Below are 15190 nucleotides of genomic sequence, written 5' to 3'. Positions count from 1 at the left end.
TGACATTGCTCTCATTCCCATTGGTGATTCCCATCTCATTCCCATCAGTGACATTGGTGACATTGCTCTCATTCCCATCGGTGATTCCCATCTCATTCCCACCAGTGACACTGGTGACATTGCTCTCATTCCCATTGGTGATTCCCATCTCATTCCCACCAGTGACATTGGTGACAGCCACCAGTTGGAGTCCGGGCTCTGGCCAAGCTCTGGCTCCACTCAGATGGGATAACTGATGACAAACCCAGGTGTTTTCTGCATCAAAAAGTATCCAAGTCGCTTTGCTTGGCATTTTGACCCTCCATCCATGACAGCTGGGCCTACCTTTGAAGTGAGCTTGGGGAATCATTGTCTGGGCACGATTTTCCAATTCCCTACTGCTTTGAGGTTTGTCAGCTGCTGCAGACTCTGGGGGACAGTTCAGTGCCATCAGCAGAGCCACCCTGAGCCTGGCAGGTCGGTCCTGGTTGGTTTGGGATGTCTGGATGTGTTTGTTTGTGTTTGCTCCACAGGCCCTGCTGGAAACAGCCCTGACCAGAGTGGTCCTGCCCATGCCTATACTGGTTCTACCTCCCATCATCATGTCCGTGCTGGAGAAGTGAGTCTGCCAGGGCGAGGGAGGGGAGGGCCTCAGAGCGTGCCAGGCATGGATATTTTATGGGATTGTGGAATGGTCTGGGTTGGAAAGGTCCTCCAAGGTCACTGAGTCCAGGCATTTTATGGGATCATGGAATGGTTTGGGTTGGAAAGGGCCTCCAAGGTCACTGAGTCCAGGCATTTTATGGGATCATGGAATGGTTTGGGCTGGAAAGGGCCTCCAAGGTCACTGAGTCCAGGCATTTTATGGGATCATGGAATGGTCTGGGTTGGAAAGGGCCTCCAAGGTCACTGAGTCCAGGCATTTTATGGGATCATGGAATGGTTGGAAAGGTCCTCTAAGGTCATCAAGTCCAAGCATTTTATGGGATCATGGAATGGTTGGAAAGGGCCTCCAAGGTCACTGAGTCCAGGCATTTTATGGGATCATGGAATGGTTGGAAAGGTCTTCCAAGGTCACTGAGTCCAGACATTTTATGGGATCATGGAATGGTTTGGGTTGGAAAGGGCCTCCAAGGTCATCCAGCCCAACCATTTTATGGGATCATGGAATGGTTTGGGTTGGAAAGGGCCTCCAAGGTCACTGAGTCCAGGCATTTTATGGGATCATGGAATGGTTTGGGTTGGAAAGGGCCTCCAAGGTCACTGAGTCCAAGCATTTTATGGGATCATGGAATGGTTTGGGTTGGAAAGGGCCTCCAAGGTCATCCAGCCCAACCATTTTATGGGATCCTGGAATGGTCTGGGTTGGAAAGGTCCTCCAAGGTCACTGAGTCCAGGCATTTTATGGGATCATGGAATGGTTTGGGCTGGAAAGATCCTCCAAGGTCATCCAGCCCAACCATTTTATGGGATTGTGGAATAATTTGGGCTGGAAAGGGCCTCCAAGGTCATCCAGCCCAACCATTTTATGGGATCATGGAATGGTTTGGGTTGGAAAGGGCCTCCAAGGTCACTGAGTCCAGGCATTTTATGGGATCGTGAAATGGTTTGGGCTGGAAAGGTCCTCCAAGGTCACTGAGTCCAGGCATTTTATGGGATCATGGAATGGTTTGGGTTGGAAAGGGCCTCCAAGGTCACTGAGTCCAGTCATTTTATGGGATCCTGGAATGGTTTGGGTTGGAAAGGGCCTCCAAGGTCACTGAGTCCAGTCATTTTATGGGATCCTGGAATGGTTTGGGTTGGAAATGTCCTCTAAGGTCATCCAGTCCAGGCGTTTTATGGGATCATGGAATGGTTTGGGTTGGAAAGGTCCTCCTTGGTCACTGAGTCCAGGCATTTTATGGGATCATGGAATGGTTGGAAAGGGCCTCCAAGGTCCTCTAGTCCAGGCATTTTATGGGATCATGGAATGGTTTGGGTTGGAAAGGGCCTCCAAGGTCACTGAGTCCAGGCATTTTATGGGATCATGGAATGGTTTGGGTTGGAAATGTCCTCCAAGGTCATCCAGCCCAACCACCCCAGCACTGCCACCATGTCCCCAAGTGCCACAGGGCTTTTGTTGGGTTGTTTTGTTCTGGTTTAGAGATGGGTTTTAAGAACTTTTGTTTGATTTTCAGTCTCACGTGAAGGGTGAGATGATACAGATGGAATAAGTTATGTCATTACAATCAGGAGCTGTTTCTTAATTACAATACACAACAAGTGTTTCTTGGCTTATTAGCTTTAGCTCCACTGTGTTGTAAAGATAATTATTTGAAGACAATCATTTGAAATTTCCCCTGGTGGGTTTTACTACAATGTATCTTTTATAGTACTGTTTCTCTAAAGTGGCTAATCTTTTTTGTAAGGTTATCTTTTGAAACTTAATCTCTCTCTCAACAATTTCTCTCTTATTCCGTGGCATTTCTAAGTCAGCATTTCTTATCTCAAAGTTTGCATACAGATGCACACCATGGGAGAATTTGCTATAAATCCATTTCCCACAGGCTTTGAAATCCCCCCAGGGAGGGCAACTCCAGCCCCTTCCAGTGCTTAACAACCCTTTCCATGAAGGAATTTCCCCAAATCCATCCCAAACCCTCCCTGGGGCCGTTCCCTCTGCTCCTGTCCCTGTTCCCTGGAGCACAGCCCGACCCCCCAGCTGTCCCCTCCTGTCCCCTCCTTGTGCAGAGCCACAAGGTCCCCTCACACTTCATGCACCTGATAGATGTTTTTGCATATGAAATTCCCACATTTAGGACAATCACTTCCATCATTTCCATCGTTTAGGACCAGTGTCCAGCTTGTTGAGGTTTTAGAGTGACGTGATTGTTTTAACCCACCCCGAGAGCCCAGAGGTTTGAATAACCCGTGGGGGAAGGCCAGTGTGAGACAAAACCCCTGAATTCAGTGCAAAACTCACTGCCCCCGATTTTGAGGAAACATTAGAGATTAAGAGGGCTTGGCTGGTGTTCAGAGAGATTATCATGGAATCATGGAATTGCTTGGGTAGGAAGAGACCTCAAAGACCATCTAATTCCAAGGAGAAGCAGATTCCAACCCCCCCAGTTTTGTGTAAAACATTTTAATTTTATTTCATTCTCCTTCTGGACAAAACCTCTGCAGCCTCTTCCCTGCTCCAAGTCCCTTTGTCACCCACAAAGCCAGGACTGTCCTGCAGGATCTGCTGGGAATGTGCCTGGGAGTGGCTGTGCCTTACTCTGGAGTAACTTACTCTGGAGTAATTTACTCAGGGCTTACTCCAAGTCGTGTGTAGAACTGAGGCTTTGCACTGAGGTGGTTTTGTGTGTTCCCACTGGTTTAACTGCTTCCCATTTAACCATCCAAAAAATTCGACACTCAGGACTAATTATTTTATTGCTTCAAATGATTTGATTGCTGAGGATGCACAGATATAACCCTTGATGTGCAAAAAATTGGGAGAAATTTGTAGAAAATTGCTCCTCTCTAATTTATAAATTATTGTCTCCAGCAGGACACACTGAGGGCGCATCCTGAGCCATCCCCAGGCTGAAATAAACCTGGCAGTAAAATTGGATTGGCACCTGGGGAGAAAATGCAACTGGTGGTGAAATTTGCTCCATCCTTTGCAGCAAAATCAAACCAGTAAATCACTTCTTTGTCCTCAGGGGCATCATAAATCCTTGGATGGATACAGGTTTTGCTGAATGCACCTGTGCTCAGTGCAGGCCTTTCTAAAACTGATTTTATCTGGGAACTTACAGGAGATTGCCCTCAAAAAAAAAAAAACCCCAAAGAAATCATCATTTTAACTTATTGAAAGCTTTAATTCACGTTTGTGAGAGAAAATTTTCCTTCTCTCTGCCACAAAATTCCGTGGGTATAAAAATATCCGGGCTCTGCTTTTGCCTGCCTGAATTGTGCCCGGAGCTTTGTGCCTGCTGCATTTTCCATCAGATATCCTCGGGTTCCTGGAAGGCTGGGAGTGAGGAGCAGCAGGGATGGGGAGTGAGCTGGGGCTTGGCCGTGCTGCTGGAGCTGGTGGCAGCTCTGGAGCAGCCTGGGACACGGGCAGTGTCCCTGTCTGTGCCTCAGGGAGCTGAGGGAAACTCACGGGTCTTAAAATGTTCCTAAAGGGCTCACTCGGAGCTGAGAGCTCATTTTGGGGGGAAAAAACCCCTTTGGAGCGTTTGGGGAAGGTCTAACTTGATATATTTAGTGGGATTTGAGGTTGAGGAGGGTGGTTTTAACAGGAGTGAGACCGAGGCGGGCATTATCCATTTATTTATAGAAATCCCTAGAGGGGCTGTAAATGGGAAGGATGAAGGTGTCACTCTGCAGAGCTGGGATCAGGAGCCACAAATGGATCCTCCAGAGGGGTTACATTTGGGATATGGGAAGGAGGAGATGGTTCTTCCAATGGATTTACATTTGGGATTGTGGGGAAGGAAGGGAGAGATTCCTACAAGAATTGTGAATTTGGGATTGTGGGGAAAGAAGGAACAATTCCTCCAATGGATTTACATTTGGGATTGTGGGGAAGGAAGGAACAATTCCTCCAATGGATTTACATTTGGGATTGTGGGGAAGGAAGGAACAATTCTTCCAATGGATTTGCATTTGGGATTGTGGGGAAGGAAGGGAGAGATTCCTCCAATGGATTTACATTTGGGATTGTGGGAAGGAGGGAACGATTCCTACAAGTCCTTTGAATTTGGAATTGTGGGGAAGGAAGGAACAATTCCTCTAATGGATTTACATTTGGGATTGTGGGAAGTAGGGGATGATTCTTCCAATGGATTTACATTTGGGAAAGTGAGGAAGGAAGGGAGGAATTCCTCTGAGTATTTTGAATTTGAGATTGTGGGGAAGGAAGGAACAATTCCTCCAATGGATTTACATTTGGGATTGTGGGGAAGGAAGGGAGAGATTCCTACAAGAATTGTGAATTTGGGATTGTGGGGAAGGAAGGAACAATTCCTCCAATGGATTTGCATTTGGGATTGTGGGAAGGAGGGAACGATTCCTACAAGTCCTTTGAATTTGGAATTGTGGGGAAGGAAGGAACAATTCCTCCAATGGATTTACATTTGGGATTGTGGGAAGTAGGGGATGATTCTTCCAATGGATTTACATTTGGGAAAGTGAGGAAGGAAGGGAGGAATTCCTCTGAGTATTTTGAATTTGGGATTGTGGGGAAGGAAGGAACAATTCCTCCAATGAATTTACATTTGGGATTGTGGGGAAGGAAGGAACAATTCCTCCAATGAATTTACATTTGGGATTGTGGGGAAGGAAGGAACAATTCCTCCAATGGATTTACATTTGGGATTGTGGGGAAGGAAGGGAGAGATTCCTCTGAGTATTTTGAATTTGGGATTGTGGGGAAGGAAGGAACAATTCTTCCAATGGATTTACATTTGGGATTGTGGGGAAGGAAGGGAGGAATTCCTCTGAGTATTTTCAATTTGGGATTGTGGGGAAGGAAGAAACAATTCTTCCAATGGATTTGCATTTGGGATTGTGGGGAAGGAAGGAACAATTCCTCCAATGGATTTACATTTGGGATTATGGGGGAGAAGGGAGCAATTCCTCATTTGCATTTGGATTGTGGGGAAGGAAGGGAGTGACTCCTCCGAGCAGTTTGATTTTGGGACGTGGCAAGGAGGGGACGATTCCCGTGCCCGGTGAGATCCCAGGTGCAGGTGGGTGATGGTGCTCACCTGGGTGGGACCCCCACCCCTCCAGGGCCCAGCCCCTGCCCCCAGCAGGTGTCAGAGCCCAGGAATCCTCCCCGCCTCGCTGCTCCCAAAGTTTATTTTAAGTGGCCAGTTCCCGGTCGCCGTCTCTCCGCTCGCATCCAGGTCTTCCCTCTCTCCCAGCCATCTCTCCATCTGCATGTTTTAACTCCCCCAGCTGCCTCTCTCGTCTCTTGTGCCATTTTTTTCAGCTCTCTTGGCTCCTCTCTTCTCTTTGCCTGCTGTGTATTTTAACTCCCGGGGCCGCCTCTCTGCTCTCCAAGTGATTCCATGTTCCCTCCCACCGCTCTTGCCCATGTTTCATGCATTTCCTGCTGCTTGGACTCTGCTGGAGCAGTGAACATATAGAATCAATGTTTATTTTCAGCCTGCATATGCCACGCAGGGAACACGGTGTCAGTTATTGCTGCAGATGTATTCTCATTGAGGTTTTATAAATAATATCTGCACCGGCAGCTTTGGGGAGATGTCACTGGGGAGGTGTGTGAGGGTGACAGGCAGTGGGGATTCTGTGGAGCCTCTGTGTCACACAGGTGTGGGGACAGCAGCAGCCACTGCGGGAAGTTGGGCTCTTCACCCCCATCTCCCTTTATTCCCTTTATTCAGCCCCTTCTGAGTCCTTTGTTTGGTTGTTAGGATGGAGTCTGGGAGATGGAGCTGTCTGCTCCCAGCCACCCTGCAAGGCTTCTCCAGCAGCTCCCTGCAGAGCTGCAGCTGCTTGGCGTGGGGCAGGCCAGCCCCAAGTGCAGCCTCAGCCTGAGCTCTGGGCTCAGAGAGCCCAAAGTTTTGGCTCCTGTGGTCTGGCCAAGAGTTGGAGGAGCTCAGTCCACCACCAGCGTCTGCTGGGGACACTTTGGGGACCTCTGAGTGCAGACTGAGGAACCTGAGCTCTTCTCACATCCTTGTCCTGTCTCAAACCTCCTCTGTGCCCCTCAGAGAAGACCTTCCAGAGGGTCTGAGGCACTGAGAAGGTTCCAAGAGCTCGGGAATGTCAGGATGCACTGGAGAAGGCCTTGGAGCTGGCTGGGCAGTGTCTGTGCAAGAGGCAAAGCCGGAGCTGCTGGCAGAGGCAGGAGCTGAGGGAGAGATGGGAGCAGCACAGTTGTGTCCATGGAAGAGGAGCATTTCTGCTCTTCTTCACCTCCAGATCCTCCTCCTGCAGCAGTTCCCAGGGCTGCTTTCCTGTAAATCCCATCCAACCAGGATGCTCCCGGGCTGGATCAGCGCTGCAGAGCTGCTCTGGCTGAGCTGAATCAGCAGCACCAGGGAAATGGGTTTTCCTGGGGGCTGGCCAGAGCCGTGTGGGGCTGGCAGGGCATTTCCCTCTGCTGGGTCTGGTGTGTCCCTGCAGAGCCGGGCTGAGGCAGGGCCCCCCCTGGCCCCGGTGCCCCTGGGCCTCTCCTGGAGACATTCCCTGCCAGAGGGTGCAGGATGCTCCCTCAGGTGCCTCTCCCCAGGCCTGTCCAGCCCAGCCCGAGGGAGGTTTGTTTGGGCTCAGCAGCTGCCAGCAGTGACACCTTCGGCTGCTGGGGCTGTTCCCAGAGTAAACACAGAAACTGCTCCTTTAATGGTGTCAATCAAGCCCAGAAGCCCCCAGCTCCCTCCGATGGCATCTGCTGTGTCCTCTGCAGGGCTCAGGGCTGTCAGCACAGCGCTGGCCTGGCTGGGGGCACGGCGGAGCTGCTGGTCCCTGCTGGAGCTCACATCTCCCAAAATGACCCAAAACGGTGACAAAAGCTGGGGAACAGAGCAGAGAGACCTGACGGGGAGCTGGGCATCCCAAACCTCCTGGGTGCACCAGAGGGGCGGTGGGAGGAGTGTGGGATTGCTCAGGACCCCTCAGGATCTCCCTGGACACCCCAGGATCCCCCAGGACCCTCCAGGTTTCCCTAGGATCCCCCAGGATGTCCCAGGATCACTCAGGATCCCCCAAGATTCTTCAGGAACCCCCAGGATCACTCAGGATCACCCAGGATCACTCAAGATGCCCCAGGACCCTGCAGGATCACTCCGGACCCCCAGGATCACTTGGGACCCTCCAGGACCCCCAGGATCACTCAGGACCCCCCCAGGATCACTCGGGACCCCCCCAGGATCCCCAAGGACCCCCCAGGACCCCTCAGGACCTCCCAAGATCACTCAGGATCCCCCAGAACCTCGCAGGATCACTCAGGATCACTCGGGACCTCCCAGGATCCCCCAGGATCACTCAGGACCCCGCAGGATCACTCAGGATCAGCCAGGACCACTCAGGACCCCGCAGGATCACTCAGGATCCCTCAGGACCTCCCAGGATCACTCAAGATCACTCGGGACCTCCCAGGACCCCTCAGGACCCCGCAGGATCACTCAGGATCCCCCAGGACCTCCCAGGATCACTCAGGACCTCCCAGGATCACTCAGGACCCTCCAGGAGCCCCCAGAAGCCCTCAGGATCCCCCAGGACACCCCAGGATCACTCAGGACCCCGCAGGATCACTCAGGATCACTCAGGACCTCCCAGGATCACTCAGGATCACTCAGGACCCCCCAGGATCACTCAGGCCCCCCCCCAGGTCCCCCCCAGAACCCCCAGCCCCCCCGGACCCGCAGACCCCCCGGCCCTCCCGGTGCCCGGCGGTGCCGGCCCAGCGAGCCCAGCCGGTCGGTGGGCGCGGGGAGCCGGGCTCGGTGCCGCCCGCTGGGCTCAGCAGCGCACAGCTCCTCCCGCCACCGCGGGCCGGCCTCAGCGCCCCCGATAGCTCCAGCGAGACTTCCATATGGAATCCACTGCGGCACCGCCGAAAAACGCCAGAGGCGGCTGCCAAATTCTGCGGAATTGAAAGCGCTAATGAAGGGCGCGATGAAAGCTGAACCAAGGTGTGTTTACCAGGGCTGCGGCAGCGCGGCTCCGAGCGGCAGGTGCGCGCTCTGGGGGCGCTGGTACCTGCGGCACCGCCAGCCTCCCGCGCCTGCCTCACCCTGCCGGCCTCCCCCAGGGTCCTCCCAGCACAACCCCCCCTGAAACCCCTACCAGAACAACCCCCCCTGAAACCCCTACCAGAACAAACCCCCCTGAAACCCCTCCCAGCACAAACCCCCCTGAAACCCCTACCAGAACAAACCCCCCCTGAAACCCCTACCAGAACAAACCCCCCTGAAACCCCTACCAGAACAAACCCCCCCTGAAACCCATACCAGAACAAACCCCCCTGAAACCCCTACCAGAACAAACCCCCCCTGAAACCCCTACCAGAACAGACCCCCCTGAAACCCCTACCAGAACAAACCCCCCCCTGAAACCCCTCCCAACACAAACCCCCCTTAAACCCCTACCAGAACAAACCCCCCCTGAGACCCCTACCAGAACAAAACCCCCCTGAAACCCCTACCAGCACAAACCCCCCCGAAACCCCTACCAGAACAAACCCCCCCTGAAACCTCTCCCAGCACAACCCCCCTGAAACCTCTCCCAGCACAAACCCCCCCTGAAACCCCTACCAGAACAGACCCCCTGAAACCCCTACCAGAACAAACCCCCCCCGAAACCCCTCCCAGCACAAACCCCCCCTGAAACCTCTCCCAGAACAAACCCCCCCCGAAACCTCTCCCAGCACAAACCCCCCCGAAACCTCTCCCAGCACAAACCCCCCTGAAACCTCTCCCAGCACAAACCCCCCTGAAACCCCTCCCAACACAAACCCCCCCTGAAACCCCTCCCAGCACAAACCCCCCTGAAACCCCTCCCAACACAAACCCCCCCCCCGAAATCCCTCCCAACACAAACCCCCCCGAAACCTCTCCCACCACAAACCCCCCTGAAACCCCTACCAACACAAACCCCCCTGAAACCCCTACCAACACAAAACCACCCCGAAACCTCTCCCAACACAAAACCACCCCTGAAACCCCCACAGGAGGAAGGGGCACTGCGGGGTTTGAAGGGGTAAAGGGGCAAAGCTGGAAGGAAAAGGGGCAGAGGAGGGGGAGGCGCTGTGGGATTTGCTGGTTTTTCCATCCCAAGGTCAGGGAAGAATCCTGGAGCAGTTTTTTATGCCCGTGAGACAGAGCAAAAGTGTTGGGTTATGGAATTGGGGACGACAAAGTGAACATGTCCAAGGGGGCTTATGACACCATTAAAGTCCCTGGAGAGGGACTTTCCCCGAGAGCAGGGAGTGCAAGGACGGGGGAGATGGTCTGCAGCTGAGGGAGGGAGGCCTGGATCAGATCCTGGCAAGGAATTCCTGGCTGGGAGGGTGGGCAGGGGCTGGGCTGGAATTCCCAGATTTGCTGGGGCTGCCCCTGGATCCCTGGCAGTGCCCAAGGCCAGGCTGGACAGGGCTTGGATCCACCTGGGGTCATGGGAAGTGTCCCTGATGGGCTTTAAGGTCTCTTCCAACCCCAACCATTCCATGATTCCACGATTCTCTTGTCCTCCTGCAGCTTTCCAGGGTGTGACCAAACTTTCCAACCCTTGTTGAATAATCTGAGCCAGGGTTTAATTCCAGAGCTGCCCCTGTCCCGTGCGTGGGGTGAGGTCCCTCAAACTCCTGTTCTCCTGTGGAACAGCACCAACATTTCTGCAGTTATGGTGGGGTGGGATGGGGTTTGCTCCTGTGAATAAATCAGGCTCCTTCCTCTGCTTTTTGAACATCTCTGGAGATGTTCAGCAATTCAGTTTTTAACATCTCTATTTTGAGTACCTTCTGAGAGACTCAGATGCATCGGGACACAATCCTGAATCCTGTGCTCCAGGGGACCCTGCTGGAGCAGGGGGGTGGGACTGGGTGACCTCCCTGCCAGCCTCACTCACCTGGGACTCTTTGGGCTCCAGAAGATGCCAGAGCTGGGTTGTCAGGGGGCTCTGAAGGCCCAGAGCTCCCCGTTCCCTGACCCAACCCTTTGGCAGAGCAGGCAGGGCAGCAGTGTGAACGAAACCCCTCCTCACCACATGGATATTAATTTCATTTCCACACGGATATTTGATTTTATTAATTTATTTTCAATCTGTGCTGATCCTCGGCAGTGAAACCCTTTGGAAGCTCCTCATCACTCCTCTCCACTGGGGGGTTAATGGGTGCAAAGAGGGATTTGCAGTGCAGCTGACAGCTCACAAAATGCAATATTTAACTCCCCTGCCTCCCCAGCTCGGTGTCGGGAGCAGGGAGCCAGGGACAGGAGAAAACTGGACCTCTTGGCTAATTATGAGTCATTTATTCTGAACCACACAAATTCTCCAATCTGAAGCCCAATTAAGACATTACACTACATGTGTTAATTAGTCTGCTCTCCTTTTTAAATCGAGCCATAACTCTTCCTAATTAGGAGGTCGGCCCTTGTAATTTGAACTGGCCTGGGCTGGAAGCACCCCTGGAAGTCACACCTGGGGGCTGGACCCGGGATCCTTTTAAATTGGTTGGGGTTTGGCTTGGGTGATTATAAGGTCCCCGACAGGGCAGTAATTACAGAGGGTGCAGTTCCAAATTAAGATGGCAGGGGTGGTGTCAGCAGCGATGCCTTGGCTCTAAACTGAGCCCCGGGAGGCTGCGAGGATCTGCTGCTGGCAGTGTCCCAGTGAGGGCTCTCGCGGATCACAGCAGCTTCAGCAGGACAGAAAACAGCTCCAGGAGCTGCCCCTGCCCATGCCAGGGGTGATCAGAGCTCCAGGAGCTGCCCCTGCCCATGCCAGGGGTGATCAGAGCTCCAGGAGCTGCCCCTGAGCACCCAGTGGTGATCAGAGCTCCAGGAGCTGCCCCTGAGCACCCAGGGGTGATCACAGCTCCAGGAGCTGCCCCTGAGCACCCAGGGGTGATCAGAGCTCCAGGAGCTGCCCCTGCCCGTGCCAGGGGTGATCAGAGCTCCAGGAGCTGCCCCTGAGCTCCCAGGGGTGATCAGAGCTCCAGGAGCTGCCCCTGCCCATGCCAGGGGTGATCAGAGCTCCAGGAGCTGGCCCTGAGCACCCAGGGGTGATCAGAGCTCCAGGAGCTGCCCCTGAGCACCCAGGGGTGATCAGAGTTTATCCAGGGCACTCCTGGAACAGGGCAGGTGTGACAGGGTGTGGAGCAGGTCACCTGCTGGGACAGGTCACCTTTCCTGCTGGCACAGGTGACTTTTCCTCCTTGGATGGGTCACCTTCCCTCCTTGGACAGATGCCCTGCTCTCCTGCTGGGACAGGTGACCTTTGCTCTCCTCCTTGGGCAGGTGCCCTGCTCTCCTCCTTGGACAGGTGCCCTGCTCTCCTGCTTGGTCCAAGCCTCGCAGGCTCCTCGGAGAGGCTCTGAGCTGCAGCCATGCTCTGTGCAGCACAGAGCAGCTCAAGATTGGAGAACAGAAGTTTGATTTTCACAGCACAAATTGATAGGATCAACTCTGTCTCGAGAGCTTATTAGTGAGGAGCTGAGCTCCTGGGGGAGTCACACCCTGGTGCTGGCTCTCCCCACGTCTGCCCTGGCTCCTGCAGATGACGGCAGCTCTCAGCAGGGTGGGGAGGCTGAGGCAGGAGCAGGGCACGAATTCCTTCTCATCCCATCCCCCAGGTGTGCTCAGAGCCAGCCCTGGAGGTGCAGCAAGGGGCTGAGGTGACCTGGCTCCCACCTGGCTGCAGCCCCATGCCAGGGCAGGGCAGGGACAGCCCCGGGCTGGAGGGGCTGGTGGCACCTGGGAATGGGGCACTTTGGGGTGGGAGTGGTTGAATGCCAGGTTGGCACCTCAGGGATGGATGGGCAGGGCTTGGTGCCATCTCCTGAACCTTCCCTGGCCAAGGAGAGCTCCTGTGACCTCCCCAGGGGGAAGGGGATCATGGAATCGTGGAATCTCCTGAGCTGGATCCACAGGGATCACCCATCCAACCCTGGCCCTGCCCAGACCCCCAGAATCCCACCCTGGGCATCCCTGGAGTGCTGTCCAAGGGCTCCTGGAGCTCTGGCAGCCTCAGGGCCGTGCCCATTCCCTGGGCAGCCTGGATTTTTACCCCTGGATTTCCCCCCTCTCCAGGGGGTGTGTAAAATCCACCTTTCCCTAAAATCCAACCTAAACCTGCCCTGGCCCAGCTCCAGCTGCTCCCTGTGTCCTCAGTAACCCAGCAGCAAATCCAGCCCCTCTGCACATCCCAGCACAACTCCCTGTGCTGCTGTGGGCTTATATTCCCATTTTTTTTTTCAGTTGAATGATAGGGATCCTTTTTGTAAATGGCTCTGGAATAAATCCTTCACAAATTATATTTTCCCCTTTAACACTGGTAAACTGCCTGAGGCAGTTATTATCTATAATATTTTTATTATGATTTATAATATTTATTAAATATTCTTATTTATTTATAATAGCTAATATAATATTTGTAATGGTTATAATTATTTATAATATCTATAATATTTATATATGATTTATAAATACTATTTATTATTATTATTTGTAATATTTTGGTTAATATTTATCCTGGAATGTATTTAATATACCAGCTCCTACCAGGCAAAGGTTGTCCCAGTTTTCCAGAGTTAGTCCCACCAGAAGGGTCACTTTTGGGTCATTACCAGAGCCTGACCTTGCAGGTACCTTCAGCAGATTGCTGGTAACAAATCTTGAGCTCATAAACATCCCCCAGGAACAGGAAATGTCCAGACATCCTTGCCCCCTGTGCAGGGTTGGATTTTAACAAATTCAGGGATTGTCAATGCTGTGCCTCTATCACCCCTTCAGTGAAGCTCTTTGTGCCTTTCCCAGAACCTTTTCCAGAGCTCCCAGAGCTCCCAGAGCCTCTCAGGGACCTGAGGTCCTTCTGCTCACGGGGCATCAGCTCCAGCCTGCTGCAGGGGTCACCTGTGGGGGGTCACCTGTGGGGGGTCACCTGTGGCGGGGTCACCTGGGGGTGGCTGGAGCTGGGGTTGGTGGTGACTGCTGGGGAAGAGCTGTGCCCCCCTGGCAGTGCCAGAGCTGTGCCCCCCTGGCAGTGCCAGGGCTGGGCAGGGCTGGCAGGACCCTGGCACAGGGGAGGTGTCCCTGACACGGCAGGAGGAGGAGCTGGATCATCTCTAAGGCTCTTTCCAAGCCAACCCATTCCATGGTTCTCTGAGGGGCTGACTCCTGTGAGGAGAGGGGCATGGTGGGTCCAGGTGAGCAGCAGAGTCCATCCAGAGCAGGTCCAGGTGAGCAGCAGAGTCCATCCAGGCTGTGTCCAGGTGGGCAGCAGAGTCCATCCAGGCTGTGTCCAGGTGGGCAGCAGAGTCCATCCAGGGCGGGTCCAGGTGAGCAGCAGAGTCCATCCAGGGCGGGTCCAGGTGGGCAGCAGAGTCCATCCAGGCTGTGTCCAGGTGGGCAGCAGAGTCCATCCAGGGCGGGTCCAGGTGGGCAGCAGAGTCCATCCAGGGCGGGTCCAGGTGGGCAGCAGAGTCCATCCAGGGTGGGTCCAGGTGGGCAGCAGAGTCCATCCAGGGTGGGTCCAGGTGAGCAGCAGAGTCCATCCAGGGCGGGTCCAGGTGGGCAGCAGAGTCCATCCAGGGCGGGTCCAGGTGGGCAGCAGAGTCCATCCAGGCTGTGTCCAGGTGGGCAGCAGAGTCCATCCAGGGCAGGTCCAGGTGAGCAGCAGAGTCCATCCAGAGCAGGTCCAGGTGAGCAGCAGAGTCCATCCAGGGTGGGTCCAGGTGGGCAGCAGAGTCCATCCAGGGCGGGTCCAGGTGAGCAGCAGAGTCCATCCAGGGTGGGTCCAGGTGAGCAGCAGAGTCCATCCAGGGCGGGTCCAGGTGAGCAGCAGAGTCCATCCAGGGTGGGTCCAGGTGGGCAGCAGAGTCCATCCAGGGCAGGCCCAGGTGAGCAGCAGAGTCCATCCAGGCTGTGTCCAGGTGGGCAGCAGAGTCCATCCAGGGCGGGTCCAGGTGGGCAGCAGAGTCCATCCAGGGCAGGTCCAGGTGAGCAGCAGAGTCCATCCAGGGCAGGTCCAGGTGAGCAGCAGAGTCCATCCAGGGCGGGTCCAGGTGAGCAGCAGAGTCCATCCAGGGCAGGTCCAGGTGAGCAGCAGAGTCCATCCAGGCTGTGTCCAGGTGGGCAGCAGAGTCCATCCAGGCTGTGTCCAGGTGGGCAGCAGAGTCTATCCAGGGCGGGTCCAGGTGAGCAGCAGAGTCCATCCAGGGTGGGTCCAGGTGAGCAGCAGAGTCCATCCAGGGTGGGTCCAGGTGAGCAGCAGAGTCCATCCAGGCTGTGTCCAGGTGAGCAGCAGAGTCCATCCAGGGTGGGTCCAGGTGAGCAGCAGAGTCCATCCAGGGATGTCCTGCACTCCCTTTGGGAAGGGTGAAAGCTGGACAAGAAACTCACAGCTATGTGTGCTTGGCAGAAAGATCTCTGGGTGTAGAACCTGAGAGCAGAACAGAGGTGGAGGCAAGTTTTGATAGAGAAGAACAATAGATGTGTAAATTGACAATTACTGAGCCAGGACATTGACTGGACAAGCAAGTGAGTCAAGC

General features: G+C 54.2%; 1 protein-coding gene across 2 annotated transcripts in view; it reads left to right on the top strand.

Annotated features, from left to right (window-relative positions):
• SFXN5 (sideroflexin 5) overlaps positions 1–15190 on the top strand; it is a 97321-nt gene that overhangs the window by 60339 nt on the left and 21792 nt on the right. For both annotated transcript variants that reach the window (XM_059845568.1, XM_059845569.1), the window contains exon 10: positions 513–598. In XM_059845568.1, coding sequence (XP_059701551.1) covers positions 513–598 — 86 coding nt within the window. The remainder of the gene's footprint in view (positions 1–512; positions 599–15190) is intronic.

This window comes from Haemorhous mexicanus, chromosome 4, assembly GCF_027477595.1.
Source record: "Haemorhous mexicanus isolate bHaeMex1 chromosome 4, bHaeMex1.pri, whole genome shotgun sequence".
Classification (NCBI taxonomy): Eukaryota; Metazoa; Chordata; class Aves; order Passeriformes; family Fringillidae; genus Haemorhous; species Haemorhous mexicanus.
This window is presented reverse-complemented; position numbering and strand designations above follow the sequence as displayed.